Source organism: Pipistrellus kuhlii, unplaced genomic scaffold, assembly GCF_014108245.1.
Source record: "Pipistrellus kuhlii isolate mPipKuh1 unplaced genomic scaffold, mPipKuh1.p scaffold_m20_p_116, whole genome shotgun sequence".
Taxonomy (NCBI): Eukaryota; Metazoa; Chordata; class Mammalia; order Chiroptera; family Vespertilionidae; genus Pipistrellus; species Pipistrellus kuhlii.
Window position 1 is genome coordinate 230,269 of NW_023425423.1, and position 20,628 is coordinate 250,896.

The 20,628-nt window shown below is 53.0% G+C and overlaps 1 protein-coding gene across 7 annotated transcripts; it reads right to left on the reverse strand.

The window, feature by feature from the left end:
• Positions 1 to 5,710: 5,710 nt before the first annotated feature.
• Positions 5,711 to 19,754, reverse strand: NOM1 (nucleolar protein with MIF4G domain 1). Of its 7 annotated transcripts, none has more exons than XM_045579804.1 (12): positions 19,434 to 19,753; positions 18,769 to 19,376; positions 17,327 to 17,454; positions 15,570 to 15,765; positions 13,039 to 13,362; positions 10,916 to 11,026; positions 10,096 to 10,263; positions 9,237 to 9,358; positions 7,907 to 8,039; positions 7,139 to 7,270; positions 6,785 to 6,894; positions 5,711 to 6,268 (listed from the first exon to the last, which is right to left on the reverse strand). In XM_045579804.1, the coding sequence occupies exons 1-12, from the start codon at positions 19,723 to 19,725 to the stop codon at positions 6,094 to 6,096; spliced, it is 2,499 nt and encodes an 832-aa protein (XP_045435760.1). In that variant the 5' UTR covers positions 19,726 to 19,753; the 3' UTR covers positions 5,711 to 6,093. The 7 variants fall into 7 exon arrangements, with proteins under 7 accessions (XP_045435760.1, XP_045435759.1, XP_036288611.1 ...); XM_045579803.1 differs by having other exon boundaries at positions 18,769 to 19,373; positions 19,431 to 19,753; XM_036432718.2 differs by having other exon boundaries at positions 18,769 to 19,001; positions 19,032 to 19,753.
• Positions 19,755 to 20,628: the final 874 nt, after the last annotated feature.

Consider the following 20,628-nt stretch of genomic DNA (forward strand, 5'->3'; position numbering starts at 1 on the left):
TGTTTCTCAGCAGCAGGCAGCCCCCAAACCGCTGGTCCCTGAGAATGTGCGGTCTCCCAGACCCCACATAAGCCAGCCCAGGCAGAGCCAGGCCAGGGAGAGGCAGCCCCACAGCCACGATGGTGACTGGGATCCCCCACCCCCTCCTGACAGCACAGCCAGCGCTCAGTGCTGGGCGGCTGGACACTCCGGGGACCAGGCTCCGGGGCGGAGGACTGCACCATGGCTCACGGTTATTCCCACAGCCCCGCTCCGTCTGCCTGCGCTTCCGGCGGCCCCGGCTCTGGGAGGTTCTGTGCGGAAGGAACACGGTTCCCAGCCGGGGAGCAGCGTCCCAGCCTCCCCAGGCCCAGCCCCTCGCCGGGCTCCTTAGTCCCAGGGCTGCTGAAGCAGAAAAGCAGACGCCGCTGCCCCATTAGGTCTGACTTAGGAAAAAAGGGTTTTCAAAAACCTGATCGTCCACTTGACTCAAAAAGTGCAAGGGTGCTAATGACGACAGCATGGCCTCGCCAGCCAGAGGGGGCCACACTGAAAGGTACTTCTTCACTCGTCAGGAGGTGGAGGGCTGGGACCAAATAAATCTCAAATAATCAGGTCTACTTCCGCGGAGGAAACAGGTGTTTTCCGCCCCAGGCCCAGGAGCGGCTCCTCTGCGCGGGAGCCCTCGGCAGGCACTCACTCCCAAACCGGGCTGCGGTGTCTGGGTGCTCACACACTGCGCACAGCGGCTCAGACTGGGCTCCAGGCGGGGCTCTGCAGAGGCCGACCAGTCTGAGCCGTCCTCCCAGCACTGCCTCGACTTGGAGCCCTGGAACCACCTGGCCTCAGGGCCCTGGTCCATTCTGAACCATTTTGCAAGCCTTGCTTAGTTTCACGAAAGGCAATTTTCCCAGACAGGAGAAACACTGGATTCCCCACCAGCTCCCAGGAGTCACACTCAACTAGCTCTCCGGGGCTAGATGGGAACCTGCTTTTGAAGGACACAGAGCTCATTAGCGGCCGTTCACTGTGACTTGGAAGTGCCCTTTCTTGCCAACGTCGGGTTGCCAGCAAAACTGATAAGCAAATGCTCTATCTCCGTGGCCAAGTAACTGATAAAACTATGAGGAAAGCAGATGCTGGAGCTGGGACCCGCCCCGGCACAGGCACCCCAGGCGTGTGGCTGTGGGACGGTGACCAGCCAGCCTGCCACAGGCCGCTGCGTCCCGAAGACCTCACCAGACCCTGTGTTTGAGGCTGCGCAGTCTCCCGAGGTGTCCAACCAACCGTTATGGGACATCCAGTGTGAGCACCAAGGCCTCCCTTGAGAGAAACCGGGCCACCTCGCCGGTCCTTGGTGCAGGCACGCAGTGCGGGGAAAGCGATGGCCTCTCGGAGCGGGCCTGACGCCTGGCGAGGCTCTGCTGTCGTCCCAGGCGCTCACAAAACTGAACCACAGCCGGGTGCTGACCTGCTTCACAGCCGTTTCCCACCGGGGACCCTGGAGGTGACAGTCCGTGGAGGCTGGCCTGGAGCTGCTTCTGGTCCCCTGCACCTCATGGCTGCCGGCGGGCATGCCGACCAGGACGCTCCTACCCGGTAGAAACGGGCTGCACAGGTGTGACGCATGGGCGGCGCAGCACAACGTGCCGACGATGTAAGACACTACCCGAGCCGGATCCTGGCCCCGCCGCCAGCAGGCTGGAGTCCGGCCAATGCAGCAGGCGGCAGGGAAGCTGGGTAGCGCACCTGAGGCGGCGCAGGCTCGTGGGCAGGTGAACCAGGCCACCCTGCCCAGTCTGGTGTCTCTTGACGAGAAACGTCCTTGCACAGCCTCAGCCAATGCCGTGATTCTGGCTCTCTTGGCCCCACCCTGGCCATCTAAAAGTGGCTAGTTGTCTTTCCCAGGAAAAGCAGAGAGGGACACAAGAAGGAGCGTTTTTAAAGAACAATGCAGCTAGCAACCGAGAAGCGGTGGAACAAGAAAATAAGCATTGGGCAATCACCAGCAGTGACCGGCTGGCAGGGTCACCAAGGGCACCTGAGCCACAGGGAACATATTGGTGGGGAATAGGAAATCCGCATCTTTTCCCCTTGTAAAATGTGCTGAACTCTTGGTGGTTAACTTCCCTTAAAAATGACAAAGGCAGCTGAAACCGGTTTGGCTCAGTGGTAGAGCGTCAGTCTGCGGACTGAAGGGTCCCAGGTTCGATTCTGGTCAGAGGCATGTACGTTGGTTTCGGGCACATCCCCAGTAGGGGGTGTGCAAGAGGCAGCTGGTCCATGTTTCTCTTTCATCGACGTTTCTAGCTCTCTATCTCTCTCCCTTCCTCTATGTAAAAAAAAAAAAAAAAAAAAAAAAAAAAAGACTGTAAAAAAAAAAAATGACAAAGGCAGCCTGGCCAGTGTCGCTCAGTGGTTGGGCATCATCCCATTAACCAAGAGGTTCTGGTTCAATTCCTTGCCCGTTTCAGGTTTCAGGCTCCATCCCCAGTAGGAGGTGTGCAGGAGGCAGCCTATCCATGTTTCCTCCCTTATCAATGTTTCTATCTCCCTCCCTCTCTAAAAAACAATAAAAAGCAAACTATTCCTAAAAACACACAATGAAGAATGACAAAGGTCAAAGGTGCCTTTACGGTGAAGCCTGGCGGCCTCACTGGACGAAGTGCTTGACCCCCAGCTCACCACACTCCAGGCCCACACCCAGGGACCCTAGCCAGAGGCCAGCACTGCCCAGAGACTTGTGTGAGGGACGCTAAGAACCAGGCAGGGGGTGGGGGTTTGTACTAAAGAGGAACAGCAAGGACATGGCCTGCTGGAGCTCGGTGGCGTTCCATCCAGGGAAACAGCTGTAGAAAACTGACTTTGGACCAAGGGGTAGCGTGAACCTGGCCAGTCTGCCGACGGGGCGGCGAGTGCTGGTGTCTGTCCTCGGGGAGATGATGGCACCGAGTCATGGGAGGGTGTCCTGCCTCAGGAGACACAAGCCAATGGTTCAGGAGGTCAGTGTCACCATCTCTACTTCCTGGTGATTACGGCCAAAACGCCTGTGCAGGTGCACGTGTCTGCACACAGAGAAAAAGGAAGCGTGGCAACTGTTAGCAACTGGCAAAGAGGAAGAACTTGCCCTTTCTCTGGAAACAATGCTGACAAGTAGAATGAAAGGAATATTCCATCAAGTCTCCATAGAGGGTCATTTTAAAACACCCTCAACTACTTTTATTTGGGCCAGAGTCTGTATTTCACTTGCCTTGTGAGAGGCAGGAGGCCAGGAGAGGCAGCCGGGCAGATGGACAGGAGAGGTGAGAGAGTCAAGAGCCCGCTCCCTGGAGTAAGAATAGGGGAGACTACGGGGGGTCGTCAGCATTCGTCAGACACCTCCCCGGGTGGGAAAGCGTGGGCCTGACAACCCGCAGGCGGCCAGCTCATACATCCTCGCTTGGACACGCTCAAGGTCAAACCGCTTGGCCCTGGACACAGGAGACATTGTGTTCTAATGCACAGGCCGTGGTGTTCCCGACGGCACCTCAGAACATGCAAAGCTGGACCCATTTCCTTTCATCATCTTATCATGCAAACACAATTTTTCATCATTTCCAGCTCTCACCATAAACGTCACCTGCGAACTCCTCCCCCGTCGCTGTGCCTGCAGCATCCGATACAAAGCGTCAGGCTGAGAACAGGTGAAGCTCTCATTCCCAGGCCAGCCTCACTTTCCCAAGATAACCCGTTGCCCCAAACTTTCGTGACTCCCACGGACCCTCTGTGCACAAAGCCTGCACCCTTTGTGTTCAGGTATGAGGCTCTCCAGAGGCTCCCAGCGTGGAGCTGTCTCCATGGTTACAGCCGCAGAGCCAGAGCGTGTCTTGGAGCAGATGCTACATGATCCCCAAGGCCAGGTTCACGTCCGTTTCCAGCCCCTTTTGTGGCTCTACTGTCTCAATGTCGAAGTTGCCCTCCTTCCCCCAACTCTCCTCCAGGCACTTAGATTGCACCTAGAGCTGGGAGGGCTGCCCCAGCTCTGAGGTCCAGTCCCCAGAGGTCATTATTGGACCTCTGCAGGCTCCACTGACCCAGATCCAGATGTTGATGAAAGCACCACCAAGCTTCTCAAACTCCTGTCCACCCCCCTCAACCTCTTCATTTAAAGGTACCACCTCCTGATGCGTACCCATCAGGACATCTCCAAAAACTTCACTCTCACCACTGCTGAGCCACAGATGGCGCTGCTGACCTGGCAAGTGGCAGGAACCACCAGCCTGTGAACTGCCTGGGGAGAGGGGTCAAGAGCCAGCCCGCTGGAGCAAGAATAGGGCAGAGACGCCAAGAGGTGGTCAGGAGCCTGCGTCAGAGCGAAAGGTCTGCCTCAAAGTGGACTTTCTCCTTGAGGAAGTGCTGATGGACACCCCAGCCCCTGCCCTGCGGGCAGCACTGCTTGCACCCTGACCACCACCCGGCAGACGCTTCTTGTGGAAAAGCCTCTGAATGAAGTGCAGGCTCCAGCACACTCAGCCTTCTTTTTGTCCAAGTTCGGAGCCCGCTGGGGGCTCGGAGCAGGAGCAGCCATGTCCGAGAGGCATTACAGCTAATCCAGAACTGAGTTCATTTAAAAACTTAGCCCATGCCCTGGACAGTGGATAGAGCATTGGCCGGCAGAGTGAAGGGTCCTGGGTTCGATTCTGGTCAAGTGCACATGCCTGGATTGCAGGTTCAATCCTCAGTTGGGGCATACAAGAGGCAGTCAATTAATGATTTTTCTTTCATTATTGATGCTTCTCCCTCTCCCTTTCTCTCTGAAATCAATAAAAGTATATTTAAAAAAAGAATTCTTGCCGAAACCGGTTTGGCTCAGTGGTAGAGCGTCGGTCTGTGGACTGAAGGGTGCCGGGTTCGATTCCGGTCAAGGGCATGTACCTTAGTTGTGAGCACATCCCCGGTGGGGGGTGTGCAGGAGGCAGCTGGTCGATGTTTCTCTCTCATGGACGTTTCTAGCTCTCTATCTCTCTCCCTTCCTCTCTGTAAAAAATCGATAAAAAAAAAAAAAAAAAGAGTTCTTACCACAGTAAAATAAAATAAACGACAAAAAAGAAACTTAGCCCGTTAGTTTAGAGACATGTGGAGACACTGGGACTGCATGTTGTGTTTCTAGTCACGAGCTGCTGACACTATGTGACAGTGTGTGGCGAAGGGGTCTGACCGGGCTCCCTCAGTCCGGCAGCTTTCCAAGGCGGCTGTGGAAGGACAGCACACTGCAGGGTCTGTGGGTATGTATCGTATACAAAGCCATGCTCTCGACACAAGTCTTGGTGACTTTTTTGCAACAAGTCACCTTGTAAAAATGAAACAGAGGTCTTCAGGGTGACATTTACAGCGAGCCTCCCCATTTAAGAGGAAAGCACATTCTAAGGGTGACATGCCTCTTCACAGCCAGTCTGCGCATCAGCAGGCGGCTCTATGTCTCACTCTTCCCAGCCCCGGCTCAGGAGGAGCCCCAGGAAGTTCCTCAATGCTGTTTAGAAAAGTGCATCACAACCTGGAATCGATGGGTGTAAATGGTCAACAGGAATAGGGAGCACGTGCAGCACCGAGTCACAGCTTCAGAGGCATCACACGAACAACCCACACCCTCTACATGCAGAGACATCTCCTCGGCTCACTGTTCTGGAACATCTGCGTTCCAGATACTTAAGAGTAATCAATTACGTATCAGGCACCATATTTAACTGATGGCTTCTGAATTTTTAACTAATATGTTTAGAAAGATAAAAAACATGTCAATTTCTTTATAACTGCACCCTCTAGTGGCCCATCTTATCTATGAAAAAAAACAAGAACCACACAAGTGCCCACTTGCACACTCACCCGTCTTGTTACTCAGAGAACAGTGTGTCTGCCCATGCCTCCTACACACACACACACACACACACACACAGACTCACAAGTGCGCAAGCCCTCACAAAACTGGTTTACCACACACTCAATATAACCTTGGATCAAAAATTATCTCAAAATATAATATTATAAATACAACAACCATGACATGGCTCTCCCCAGCTTTTACAGTCGGCAGAGTAACAGGCCTGTGGGTTAAAAGGGCGCCTGGCAGATAGGCCCCTACATTCTCAGAGAAGGCTTTCCTTGCAAGGCCTTGGTGGCGAGCGCGGCTCTCTCCCGCAGCGCGCCAGCCTCCTCGGCACTGCGGTGCGCCTGCACGCTCTTCAGCAAGAAGTGGCTGATGAAGAGCTTCAAACCTTCACGCAGCACACCCAGCTTCGGGTTGTCGGACACCCTGGAAAGAAATCACACGAACTGTCAGACAACTCGTCTACCTAGCTCTCCGTTCTAGAAGTCTTGGAGAGAAGAAACGATTTATTTTACGAAGATAACTCTTGCCTAGGCCTGTGTGGCTCAGCTGGTTGGAGCGTTGGTCCCGTACACAAAAGGTGGCAGGTTTGATTCCTGGTCAGGGCACATACCTAGGTTGTGGGTTCAATCCCCAGTTGGGGCACATGTGGGAGACAACTGATCAATGTTTCTCTCCCTCCCTGCCTCCTTTCCTCTCTAAAACATAAAAATAAAAATAAAAATAACTTGCAATGAAGAATTTAACATATCCTATTTACAAAAAATCATTATTGGTTTGCTATCAGGCAGGTTTCCTGTTCCCGAAATCGAATGTATAACCTACTGTACTAGCTTAGAACTAAAATGGGAACGGGCTTAAGGAGACGTTGCTTTTACAAGTGACGTGTGAATGGGAACAGCCCCCCTTTCCCATGACGTGCCGGCACAGCTGGGACCATACCTTGCGAAAATGAAACAGAGGTCTTCGACTTCTGTTCCCATCAACAGCACATGTAACACTTCTCGTAAAAAGTGGACTCTGGGTTTATCCAACTCACTGAATTCAACCACCTAATAGTCAGGATAGAAAGAAAAATAAAGTTACACTGATATAGTCAATAATTTCTAAGTAGAATAAAAAACAGCCCTCCCTTAAATAAGGATATGTCTAGCTTTACGAAGTGACAGAAAGCCTACGCACTGCTGGTGGGAGCCAGCAGGCACTTAATTTCTAGACTCGAGTGAGCTGAAGCAACAAATAAAAAGGACTGTCATCACTTTCACTGCTGTCAGTAGTTCCATCTGTTACACACACCTTTAAAATGGAAAGTGGGAGTGACTTTGTCTTCAACAAGTGGGCCACCAGAGAAACCAAATTGGAGAAGTTGGTGGCTGGTAAGTTCTCTAAGTCTCGAAATTTGTCCCATATGCTGAACTGGAACGTCATCTAACGTAAGAATGGGAAAGAAGAAAAGTTTAAACACAAGTTATTAGAACAAATGACTAAGAATATATTCTAGCCCTTGCCAGTTTGGCTCAGTGGATAGAGCTTGCGCCTGTGGACTGAAGGGTCCTGGTTCGATTCTGATCTGGGCACATGCTCAGGTTGCAGGTTCAAGTCCTAATGAGAGGCGTGCAGGAGACAGCTGATCAATGACTCTCTCATCATTAATGTTTCTCTCTCTCTCCTCTTTTCCCCTCCTCTCTGAAATCAATAAAAGTATATTTAAAAAAAGAGAATACAATCTAAAGATACTCTGCTTATCTACTCATTTGTAATCTTAAAAATCAAAACTCTGAGGACAACTCTACTGTGCTTTCTGATGCTGAGGGGACAGCAGACAGCCACACTCGGCCCCTCCAGCAGCAGGAACGTTGGAGGACAGTTTGGTGCGGCACCAGAGGCACTAGGCGGTGACTGGGCTGTGACAGTCCCTCACCCGTGACCAGAAGGTGACACGGTGGACACGGCTTTGGTTGTGGTCAGCTACTCTCCCCGGGACCCCGCCTGGGGTGGGCCGAGCCTGGCAGAATGCTGAGAGGACAGCGGAGCGCGGGGACCTGTCAGCTTCTAACAAGTTACCTGGAACCTCCTCTCATAGTCACAGAACTTGCCGGCCAGGAAGGCGTAGAAAGGGTTGTACGTTTTCTCCTGCAGGCAGCAATCCATGAGAACGTGAACTACTTCCCTTTCCTGCTGGTCCTTAAGCCCAAGCCTACAAAACACCAACAGCAACGGCGACATTTCAATTCCAAACCTGAACAGGTTTCAGGCAAGGACCTTTCCAGGGCCACACCCTCTGGCAGTTTGGTTAAAAAGGAGTAGACCCGAGGTGGGGTAACAAGGCAGGAGGGACAGGCCGGGCCCTGTCCCCACCCTCCCTGGCCTTGGTGACCATGGAGTCACTGATTGGTATGTCTTGTGCAGCTACAAAGGCCTGTCACTGGTTCCTGAGGGACCAGTAACAGGACCAGCACTGGACTGTGATGCTCATCGCCAGGTTCCGGCCATCGTCCGGACTTCCCACAGAAGCACGCTTCCTTCCAGTGCAGCGCTGAGCTCAGACAAGTGTCTAGTCCTGTACTATTTCCCTCCATTTCCTTCTGAATTTGAAGCAAATAAGGAAAATTACTATCACTCTCTTGAGGAGTACCTGCACTTCTTAAATCTTATTGCAACTAATTACAGAAATGGTATCAGACCTTTTATAATTAGAATTAGGAAGACCTTTAATCTAGAGATGTTAAGCAATTCATGACAACCAGCAGCCACTGAGAACTGTCAACTGGTTACCTAAAAAATTTTTAATTAATCCTCACCTGAGGATACATTTTTTCTTTTATTTTTAGAGAGTGAAAGGGAGGAAGGGAGAGTTAGAGAAACACATCGATTGGTCGCCTCTCACACGCACCCCAACCAGGTACATGCCCTCGACAGGGAATCAAACCCTAGACTAGGGGTGTCGAACTCAATCAGAGAAGGGGCCAAAATCTAAAATCCAGCCTAAATCGCGGGCCAAATGGTTTACTGAACAGTCATAAACGGTCATTGTGATGGAAACGCAGCGGAGTGCAGTGATGACAGCGCGGTGCGGGCCACATTGCAAGGCCTGGCGGGACGGATTTGGCCCACGGGCCTTGTGTTTGACACATGTGCCCTAGACCCTTGGTGCTCAGGCTGATGCTCTAACCACTTAGCAATACCTTCCAGGGCTCACCTAAGTTTTAATGAAAATGTATTATAACCTAGAAGTATTAGCGGCCAGTGGATAGGAGCAAGGTTGCTGAGCCCAGACGCTGGGTCCAGGGGAGGAGCAGGCCAGTCCAGCAGCCTGACCCCAGATGCAACGTCAGCATCTTACTCCCTCAACATCTATCTGTTCAGGTGGCCAAGTGTTCACCCAAGTGCTTACTTTAGAAGCTTCTCAAATGCGTCCAAGAAATCTTCACTAGTCATAATCGTACAAAATATGTTTCTCCTGACGTCGGTGTTCATTCTCTGCTTTCGGGCGAGTTCTAGCATCTTGGCGCTAACCTGAAAGGGGGGACGATTGAGATGTGGGTCACACAAGTTTAATGAGATCTGTGACTGTGGTTTTGCTCAGTCGCTGGAGTTAGGTTTCTAAAAAAGAACGTGTATGATTCTGTGCCTTGCCCTAAGCATAACTGTAAACTGTAGGCGCGTGTATGTAAATGCAACATCTTTATTCTTGGGCAGCTCCCCAGGAAGGGAACACACCAGGAAGGACCAAGAGGCCAGGCGAGAACACACCGGCCGTGGGAAGCTCCGGGGGCAGGCCGGTCAGCCTGAGCAACAAGGGGTCAGGACATGGGTGCGTGGTCAGAGCAGAAGAGCTGCGGGATGTGGGGTGCTGACACGGAAAAGGGCTTCAGGGGGGGAAAGTGAAGTATAAAGCACAAAGAATGCACAGCATTTTGCCCATCTGAGTTCCAGGTTCGTGCCCGGCGGCCACATTTCCTGGGAAGCAATGTGTCTGTCTGCAAACGTGTTCTAATGCTCTGTGCCCTCATCCAGTCAGCTTGTAACTCTTTCATGTACATGTTTTTGGGACTTGAAACAAACCCCTTAAAAAGTAACAACAGAAACTGAATTAAATTGTATCACAGAACAGCACCAATTCTACAAGGTCTGCAAATAAGCCCTGGCTGTCCATCGCAATAACCCAACCGAGAGGAGGGCGGCCACTCCGGGGAGCCAGGGGGCGCCGGGGACACAGCAACGCGCCTGGTAGCAGCGAGCCGGGTGCGTACCGTGCCCGCAAGTGGCTTCTGCAGGGCCTTCTGCTGACTGCTGTCGATCATCGGGGCCCCGCTCCAGGCCGAGCCCACGATCCACCAGCGCCCAGTCTGCTCGGCATTCAGGACGCTGTCCCAGGACACGCGCAGCTGAGGTTCCGTGCCCGCGCCGGCGCCACGCACCTAACGGAAGGAAACGGAGTTGGTCAAAGGCTTCAGATGGACCAGTCTACCTCCCTCCTCCCCCACCTCCTGTTTCCAACAATGGCATTTCTGCTGCATGCACTCTGTGATGAGTCACCGACAACGGGACGTCACCATGTGGAATAATGCCAAGTGAGAGGCACTCCCAGGGTCTGAGGTCTGCGGGCCCATCCCCCCGCCCGCTGTCTCTGGTACGTTGTCACAGCAGAGCAAGAGGCTCAGGCTCAGGCCCGCTCCGTCTGGCTGGCAGTGGGAACACTGCCTAGAGGGGCCTGCAGTTGGCTGAGACAGCGGTTCTGGATCTGACTAAAGAAAGGGCAGAAGACTCGCCTGACTGGGTCTCAGGTAAAAATCCCCGGGGAGCGCAAATGAAATAGACAAGCCCCCTCTTCCATGCTGAACGCCTCTGGTTCTGATGGGCCTCTTCCAAGGGCACCAGAAGGTTCTATTGTGGTTCTGTTGTGCAGGTGAGTCCAGCACCACGGGCTCAGCCTCGGGGGTGCTTGCCGCCCACAGGCTCTCACCTCACAGACTCCTGCTGACAGGCCAGGCACTTGCCTCCCAGCCTTCCACTCCATGGTGGGCTCCTGTTCACCTGGAGGCCCAAACCAGTCACAATCAAGGTACTTACCAAAGCTCTTTGCAATTTTCTCAGTTTCTCCACAGGCTCAGGGTCATAACCCGGAATCTTCCGCATGTCATTGTTCTTCAGTGCCAACATCGTCTCCAGCATAAACCGAATCTTTAAAAAAAAGAGAAAACATCATTTCAAATTGTGAAAACAACTGACCTTCAGCTTGGGAATAAGAAAACCAACTCTGCATGTGGCCTCACTGGAGATGGTCTCAGGCAGCCTATCTCTGCTGCAGCCTCTGCAGTATTTTAACAGAAATTAGATCCAGCAGGGACCTCCACGGGGCTGACCACTCCCACAGATTTCCTCGCTTCTGCTCCTTCTGCCCCGCTACCCCAAACCCCTCCCACTGATGCCCCCTCCGGGCCCTGTGCTCTGAGTCACTCCTCCTGTTGCTATTCCTTCCCCACGCATGGCCTTTTTATTTTTCCATCTTTCAAACTGAAAATGTTACACTTAGAGAAAAGTTGCTAGAATACTACAGACACTTCCCAGAAACCCTTTTCTGAGATTTCTCCAATGTTGACTTTTTAAAAAATAACATTTTTACCGACTTCAAAGAAGAAAGGGAGAGATAGAAACATCAATGATGAGAGAAAATCAATGATATGCTGCCTCCTGCACAACTCCTACTGGGGATGGAGCCTGTGCCCTGACCAGGAATCGAACCATGACCTCCTGGTTCATAGGCTGCCACTCAATCGCTGAGCCACGCCAGTCGGGCAAATGTTGGCTTTTTATTGATATAATTCACATACCACAAATTCACTTACGGAGTGTATGCTTAGTATATATTCAGGATTGGGCAACTATCGCCATAATTTTAGAATTTTCATCACTCCGCCCCCTCAAAAAGAATCTCAAAACACATTAACAGGTTCGCCCCAATTCCCCCATCTCCCAGCCCTAGGCAACCATGAGTGTCCTTCTATCTCGCTGACTTCAGGGTTTTAAGTTTGACCGTGGGCATTCAACGTGGGGGCAACTTCTCTTTTGGAACACTCCTGTCTGGCTCCTGTGACCTTCCTCCTGCTCTTCCTCCCCTCAACCGTGCAGTCCCAATGCCTGTCAGCTTTGCAACCATGGCCTCAGGACCTCCTCAGAGGGCTCAGACCACACCTCCTCCCAGTGAATCCAGGGACTGCCACTGTGGGATTCTAGAAACTAGCCAGGCTTCCCTCCTGTGTGTGCTGCTGTCCACGAAAGGCCCACCCTGAGAACCTGGGCTGACCCACCCCCTCCATTCCCCGCTTCCCTCCCACCCACACCAGCCCGGTCAATCTTGACTCCCACACCCCTCCATACAAGTGTCCTTGCCACTGCTGTCGCAGAGCTCCCTATCACCTCCCTCTTGTACACTGTACCAAAGCGACATTAGCGTGAACACTTCCCATGTTATTTTCCCACTCAGAACCCTCAGTGCCTCCAGGATAAAAGGCAAAGTCCCGAGAACCGAGGCTTCTGTGCCCTCCTCCATCTTTTTATTTTTAAAAAAATTATATATATTTTAATGATTTTTTTACAGAGAGGAAGGGAGCGAGATAAAGCTAGAAACGTCGATGAGAGAGAAACATCGACCAGCTGCCTCTTGCACACCCCCTACCGGGGATGTGCCTGCAACCAAGGTACATGCCCTTGACCATAATCGAACCCGGGACCTTTCAATCCGCAGTCCGACACTCTATGCACTGAGCCAAACCGGTCTCGGCCCTCCTCCATCTTTGAATCTGCAGAAAAGAAGATGAGGTGGGAACAATGCTCAGCCCCTTTTTCTAGAAGGGGAAACTGAGGCTTGTAAGATTCAGGTCACAGTGCTGTTCAGTGGCTGAGCCTGAACTCCAGGTAAGCTAACACCCGAGCCCCGAGGCCTTTCTCTGTAAGCATTTTTTGATTGGATGAGTGTTAAATAAATTGATTCTTAAACTCACAAAATACCCAAGTTCTTAGTAAAGAAACAAGGTTCGTTCACATATTAAAGATAAAACCATCTAATCACAGGAGCAGAAGGTAACAGATTGCTAGGATATGAAACATAATATTTACCAAACACTTATTTTTTAAGTGCTGGTCAGTTTCTGAGCATTAGGCACTTAGGAAGCAGGTCGTGTGACCCCTCGTACCCTGGTCTGGTCCCGGAACTTGCTGCCTGCCTCGCTGGCTTTGGCCTGGGTCTCTGTGATTAGTTCCTTAAGTGACAAAGCATCATCTTTTCTCAAGGAAAAGCCCACATTTCTCAGCATTAACAGGATCAATTCGATATCTTTCTCTGTGAAAGTTCCAATAAGCTTTTTCAAAATGTCGAAGATGAGGAGAGACTGTACCACGTGGAAGTTATACAAATGGGCAATGATGGTGAACAGGTTGTCACACTCTTTGCCCTCGCTTCCCTTTTTATAGACCGCATCAAACTTCCTCACCACGGCCTCCAGAAAGTGCGCTCCCACCTGCAGAGAGAACAGACCAGATGTCATTCCAGCACCTAACCATCGTGGCAGCAAGTTACTCTCAGGGACCCTTCTTTTCAACAAGCTTAAATGTTTATGCCGAGTCAGTACTTTTCAAATTAATGCGTAAGTATACACATGGTAGGATATGCACTCCCGCAGGGCATATGCTTTAAAACCAGTCTGATCTGAGTGTGCAGTATTGATACACAACACGGACGGGTGAATGAAGCACAATCTGTCACAGCACTCGAACCTCCCCTGAAGTACACTTGCTTCTAAACCGAGGTGGCCTGCTTTGGCCAGCAGCCATCTGGTTCCTTGGAAAAGTGGCCTGACGTCTCAGTCTGCAACGCGGCACAGATAACAGCACTCATTCTGAAGTGCAGGCTGAGCCTGGAGGAGGAGGTGGAAGCAGGAAACCGGGGGGGGGGGGGGGGGAGGTTAATGTGGCTGGTTAAATGGTGCAAGTGAACTGGACTAGACAGGTCAATATATATGTCATTGCCAAAGTGCAAAAACTAAATGCTAGAAGTCTCCGAGAAAAGCACGATGGGCAGGAGGAACGATGACTCCACAGAGGCCAGCGTCCATAGGCTGGGGATGTTCTTTAGTTAATAAATAACTTTAGCCCTAGAAGGTTTGGCTCAGGGATAGAGCGGTGGCCTGCGGACTGAAGGGTCCCAGGTTTAATTCCAGTCAAGGGCTTATGTCCGGGTTGCGGGCTTGATTCCCAATAGGGTGTGCAGTGAGGCAGCCCATCAATGATTCTCTCTCGTCATTGAGAGAAGGCAGGCGCCGGGCTCCGTCACACTCTGCAGGGAGGAGCGGGACTCGCCATGGTGAGGGTGAGTTGCTCTCAGAAATAAAACCCTGACTTCAGGAGGCCGACTCCCTCCCCACAAAGCCTGAGCCTGTCCTCTGCCCGCGTCCCTGTGCCCACACGTCCTGCACAGGCCACCGTGCCGGCAGAAGTTGGCTACCTGTAATGAGCACGTACCCAGGCCCCCGAGGAGGCTCACTCCTTGTAAAACTCGCTAGGCCAACTGCAGAGGCAGAAACAGAGGCAGGAGCTGAGCTCTGGCTTCGGGTAGCAGCTGCCGCACACTGCTGTCACGGTGGGACCCGGACACCACAAAGGAGACTCATCCTGGAGTCTGTGTGGTATAATCAGAGCCCGCCTCCGTAAGCCCGTGATTCTCTAGGCTGGGACTGAGAGAGCGAAGATCAGCACATGAAATGGCCGAAGACCAGGGCCCCGGAGCCAAACCATGTCCCTCCCCTGCCCCAGCTTATGGGCTGGGACGTCACACAGCTCCTCTGGCTTTGCTGAACTTGCAAAGAGGGGTCTAGTCAACATCTGCTCTAAGTACCTCGCTGGGAGACCGCCAGGACCCGTAGCGAGGACAAGGAGCCTGGACCACAGGGCCTCCTGCAGTGGTGCTCAGGCTGTTCTAGGGTAGGGCTATCAGAGGCAGAGACACAAACCCACCATTAAGACCCTCCCCCACAGAGTCCCAAGTTCTCCTTGAAAAGAAACTCCAACCGCTAAGTAAGCATCATGGCCAACTTGCCGCCCATTTGCCTCCCTTTTCTGCACTCTGGAAGCAGACGCCTTCCTTCACCTTCAGTGACCTGGGAGTGGCCACACGGAGGGCATGGGGTACGGACTTGGGAGGGTGGTGAAGGGGTGGGGACAAGTACACTCAGCGGCGCCGATTAGGCACCAGTGTGTGCAGGACCATACGTCATCTGACAGACCCCATAAGAAAAAGCCCCACCCCAGACGAGGACATGGGCCTGCCTGCTGGCTCCAAGCCTTGGCCTGTCACTGTCTCCTCACGGGGACTAGCTTTACCTGACATTCTGGTGGCCTTCTTAGTTATGGAAAAAAGAAAAAAAGTCTCCTGATCAGTACAAACATCTCAGAGGTAAGATCACACCTCCACTGCTTTCTGAACACCGGAAATAAGTCAGTGTTCAAGAGGAAACACAAAGAAAATGAAGGCAAGTCTGAGACATAAGCCAGAGGAAGATAAACTAATAAATAACAAAGACATGCTAGAATGAACCCCACACAAAGGCAACAGTTAACCAAAATCAATTATTTCCTGGATGTCGTTTAGAAGGTGACACAGAGCAGGCTGTGCTGAGCCGCCTGCGGCTGGTCGCCACAGCAAGCACCGCTCAGAGCCACTGCCGCCTACCTCGATGCCCACTGTGCGGTGCAGAATGCTGACCAGGAGGACGTGCTCCATCACCAGCCTGCCCGGCATGGCCGTGCCCGGAGCGCAGGCGCTCACGAGGATGCCGGTCAGGGTGTCGCTCATGTCCTTCCTGCTGTGGGCCATGTACAGCTCCTCCAGCTGCCCGCTGATGTGTGCCATGTTCGGCTCACTCAACCTGCAGACAGTTGTAAAGACAGAGCCGCAGTGACGTTTCAAAATGGGAATTACTTTTTAGATCAATTAAAAAAACAACAACAGAAAAAGGTATCAATACCATCAATGCCCACATCCTATTTCATGGGACACACTGCCTCATGGACAATGCTGACCTTGCCACAACATATACGAGGAGCACACGATCCTCTGGAACCTGCAATACCGAGACTGCAGTTTTTTCTTTCCGGCTGAAATGCAGCCACAGTGCAGGACACACAGGACTCCCTCTTAAGAGCTAACCCGCCATGCCCCATGGAGGACACACTGGGCCCCCCTGAGACCAGACACGGTGCTGAGGAAGCTGCACAGGAACGCCGCCCCAATGCCCCCAGGGAGCCATCCTTGCACATTAGTATGTGCCGTTGGGAAAATTCCAACATCCCATTTTCCTGCCCATACGAAAATCTTGGGCTCCTAAACATGAGGAGAGGTTGCCCATCTCCTGGGTGGAGAAGGAAGGAACCCTGTGCACACGGAAGCTGCGCACTGCACCTGTGCTCACAACCAACGTTAAAACAGCTTGTTTAGCCCTGGCTGGTATGTCTCAGTACCAGCAAAGAGTTGTGAGTTCGATTCCCAGTCAAGGGCATGTAACTGAGCTGCAGGTTCAATCCCTAGCCCTGGTTGGGGCACGTACAGGAGGCAACCAATCAATGTCTCTTTTACATGGATACCCCCCCCAACCCCTCCCTTCCTCCGCTCTCCCTTTCACTCTCTCTAAAAATCAATGGAAAAATATCCCTGAGTGAGGATTAACAACAAAAAGCAGAATTTCAGGATACACCATGGAAACAGTGTTTTGTTTTCATCAGTAAAAAAAAATTTTTAAAAGCAATTGGGGGCTGGAGGGTGGGGTGGGGATGATAGGGGTAGGAGAGCCATGGGCGCCGACTCTGCAGAGCTGTATGTACACACACACACACACACACACACACACACACACACACAGAATGAGCCTGAAATGGAGGCCACACTCCTGCCTGGAGGGCCACATTGGATCATGAACTCGCTCTGCAGGGAAGAGGGTCCATCCTGCTGCCCCTGCCCCAGGACTTCTCAGAATAACCACGTGGGGCAGCTACACTGCTTTCAGACTCTGACAGGTTCAATGTACCAGAGAGAAAAGGTGAGGAGTAAAAAAAAAAAAAAGAAAAGAAAAAAAGAAAGAAAGAAGCCAATCAGTGGCCACAGTCCTGTCCCCTCACTGTTTTAATTCCTGGGATAGTTTCTGTATATTTATTTATTTTTAAAATACATTTTTTACTGATTTCAGAGAGGAAGGGAGAGGGAGACAGGTAGAAACATCAACGATAAGAGCGAATCACTGACAGCTGCCTTCTGCACACCCCACACTAGGATCCAGCCTGCAACCCAGGCATGTGCCCTGGCTGGGAATGGAACTGTGACCTTCTGGTTCATAGGTTGTCGCTCAACCACTGAGACATCCTGGTCCAGCTAGCTATATTTTTAGAAAACAAACAATCTCTTTCAGTGACAATATAACTGTGTTTCGAGGTTACCTGTTAATTAGGCCTTGGACATGCTTCTTTAGCCGTTCTCGCTCTTCCTTTTTCCGGGCATCCACTGTCTCCTCCGCTCGCAGCACATGAGGGGGGATATACTTTCCCGCATTTTCACAAAGACTCTGCTAGAAAGGACAGAAGTTACAAAAATGTACACCAACTGAGCTGTAACCACTGACTACAGCTGGGTGCATACACGAGGCAACCAACTAATGTGACTCTGTTGCAACCACTGACTGTGCTGTAACCGTTGACTACAGCTGCTTACACACATCAGCATCAGTAGAGCGCCCCTCAGCACCTGTGGGGTCATCATTTGCGCTGATGTCAATATATTTCCCCATTCATTCTGCTCTTCCCTCTGTAGTTCGACCTGGCTGTGCCCCTCTGGGACCTTGACCAAGGTTTAACTTCCAGGGACAGAGCACACAAACACCAAATGGACCACCGTTTTGGAGGGAAAGGGATCTAAAATAATTCCAATCTGCCCTGGCCAGGTGGCTCAGTGTTGTCCCATATGTCAAAAGGTTGCAGGTTTGATCCCTGGCTGGGGTGCATGCATCGATATTTCCCTATCACAGTAATGTTTCTTTCTTTCCCCCTTCTCCCTCTCTAAAAATCAGTAAAATATGGTAATTTCAAACTTATTGAAAACTAGGATCTAAATTTACATGCTAAAATAAAAATAAACTCACTGCTCACTAGCTCCGAGCATGTCAACTGCAAGGATTACAAACTGTGACCACTGGCCAGCACTCCCTGGGCACCGCGTGACAAGTCTTTGGGAAACATCTGTGCCAGGTGCACCGGCTAATAATGCGGATTTTCAATGCGGATTTTCAATAGGTGGAAGTTACACACATTGATATATATGCGATTTGATATGTACGCTATTTTGTTGTATTGACAACAAGCTTCAAAACTTCATATGCCAAATTTGCTGAAGGTGTTAAAAAAAACAGTAATTAAGGAAAAAAGCAAAATTGTGACTAAGGGGCCACGAATGTGAGAAGGAGAACTTCCAGGGGCTGCCTGCAAGGGGCCTGTGGGAGTGGAGCTGGGGCAGGGGAAAGCGCAGGCCGGACTGCTGTGTCCCTGGCTTGTGAACTTGACCTTCGATGCCAGACTATGGAAGTGAGTGCTAGAGTTTCAGACTCACTCCAGGAGCAGCCGGAGAGAAAAAGGCTCGGTGAGGGAAGAGGGGTCACAGCCAGGTTGGACGAATGGAGATGTCCTCTTGGGCCACCGGTGGGGCTGGCCATCTAGTCCCTGGGATGAAAAGCCTCTAGAGAGCTTTTCTCCCTAACTCTTCGTTATGGAAACTTACGAACATAAAAGTAGGCAGAATAACCGCTTTACCTTCTCAGGTCAAATACATCACTTGTGCCCGGATCCCACGCTCTGTCCGTCACTTTGAGCAGTGGCTGTTCACACCGTACCTGATCCGCTGCGTCCACGTCCTCCGGGGGATCTTCAGTGCTTTCTTCGACTTCTGCAAACCGGACTCGCCTTCCGGCGCCTTTCCCCTTCGCTCTCCCCTCTGCCGCTGCTTTTCTCAGCTTCTCCGCCGGCACACCCTCCTCCTGCTTGCCCTCGTCGCCCTGCTCCCCGCTTCCGTCCTCCGAGTCGCTCTCCACGTCGCCTTCGTCCTCGGCCTCGCTCTGCACGTCGCCTTCGTCCTCGGCCTCGCTCTGTACGTCGCCTTCGCGGTCTGTCTGTCCGTCCTCCTCGCTGCTGCTGTCGCACAGGCCACTCCCCGCCCCCGCCCCCAGGGCTCCCAGGATGTAGTCGAGTCCGTCGCGGGCGAAGCTGAGCGGCACAGAGCTGGCGTCCCCCTTCCTCCTGCGCTTGTTCAGGCCCAGGCAGCGCTCCAGCTTGCGGATCTCTCGGTCCTCCTCCTCGTTGGCCGCCAGGAGCGCCCGTCTCCGGGCGGCGTTGGCAGCGGCGGAGGGCCGGGTGCTGCGGGAGGCAGCCCTGGTCGGGGCCGGGGGAGGCGGCCGTGGGGCCCCGGGTGGCGGCCGTGGGGCCGGCCCGCTCCGCCCCTCGGCGCCGTCCGCCCGGGGCCCGCTCCCCAGCCCGGGTCCGCCGCCCGGGCCTCGCGCGGGGGCCGCTGTCCTCTGGAGCCGGCGCGCCTTCCTCAGCTGCCGCTTCTCCTTCCGCAGCTCCCGGCGGCTCTTCCTCCGGCCGGGCCGCGCGCGCCGCTCCGCCCGGGGCGCCTGGCGGCCGCCGGGCTGACCCTCGGAGGTCGCCTGCACGAACTCCTCCACCGCGAGCTTCAGCCGCTTCAGGGCCACCCCGCCGCCGCCAGGCCCGCGCCCTTCCCCGCGCTTCCCGCGGCCCACGCGCCGCCGGCAGCCGCCCCGGCTCGACGCTCCCGCGCCGGCGGACGCCGCCATCTTCCGGACGGACCGATGCTGACTTCCGGGTGGAAAGCGGGCGGGGTCGCGCCCCCTGGCGGCGGGAGGGCGGTGGCGCAGGGAACTGCGCAGCCGCAGTGAGTCGGCCTCAGAACAGATTGTAAACCCAGTAGATGGTGACTTGGGAGCTGCGTCCTCTCTTCATCCACGAAAGCCCTGCAGATCACGGTACAGAGGCCTCTGCACGCCCTGCCACAGAAGGAGCGTCGCAGAGCGTGAATCTCTTCACACGTGGGTGCATTTACCTGGGTGAGAACAGGCCCATAGGAAACTGTCCTGTTGTTTCTACGTGTATTTATGGGGATCTTCATACTCAGCCTGCTGTTCTGAGACATGTTTCCACTCAACGCCCGCCTCAGTGTCTCCGTGTGCTGTGTGATTCTTCTCCTGGGGTGGTGCTCCACCACGTACTCCTCTGTTGATAGACATGCACCCCGTGATCCAGTGTCCCCAAGTCCATGCCTATGGAAATCATGACCGTGACCTTATTTGGAAATAGGGTCTTTGCAGAGAGGGCTAGGATTAGGTGGGCCCTGACTGCAAGCAGAGTGTTCTTAAAAGAGGGAAAATGGACTCACTCACAGGGAGAAGGACATGCGATGGGGATGGGGTGGGGATGACAGTTTCCAAGCCAAGGAAGCAAGGACAGCTGGCCATCACCAGCAGCTGGGAGACGCCTGGGCTGATCTTCTCTTGCAGATCCAGAAGGAGCCCACCCTGCCCGCACCTGGACTTCTGGGAGTGAGTATTTCACAGGCTGAGGTGGAGCCCTATAGGCTGGGCGAGCTTCAGTGTGGAGAGAGCTCTGGTAGCTGCTCACAGGCCTGGATCACAGTCTCCTAAGCTCCTGGAGAGAAGCGCCAGGGAGGAGAAAGGGACTCC

Excerpts from the sequence above, each read along its gene's own strand:
- NOM1 (XM_036432715.2), bottom strand. The coding sequence starts at position 19,725 with ATGGCGGCGTCCGCCGGCGCGGGAGCGTCGAGCCGGGGCGGCTGCCGG. Across the intron at positions 17,455-18,768 it reads ACGTGGACGCAGCGGATCAG|CAGAGTCTTTGTGAAAATGC; the intron begins GTACGGTGTGAA and ends TGTCCTTTCTAG. Across the intron at positions 6,269-6,784 it reads CTCTGTTTCATTTTCGCAAG|GGTGTCCGACAACCCGAAGC; the intron begins GTATGGTCCCAG and ends ATTTCTTTCCAG.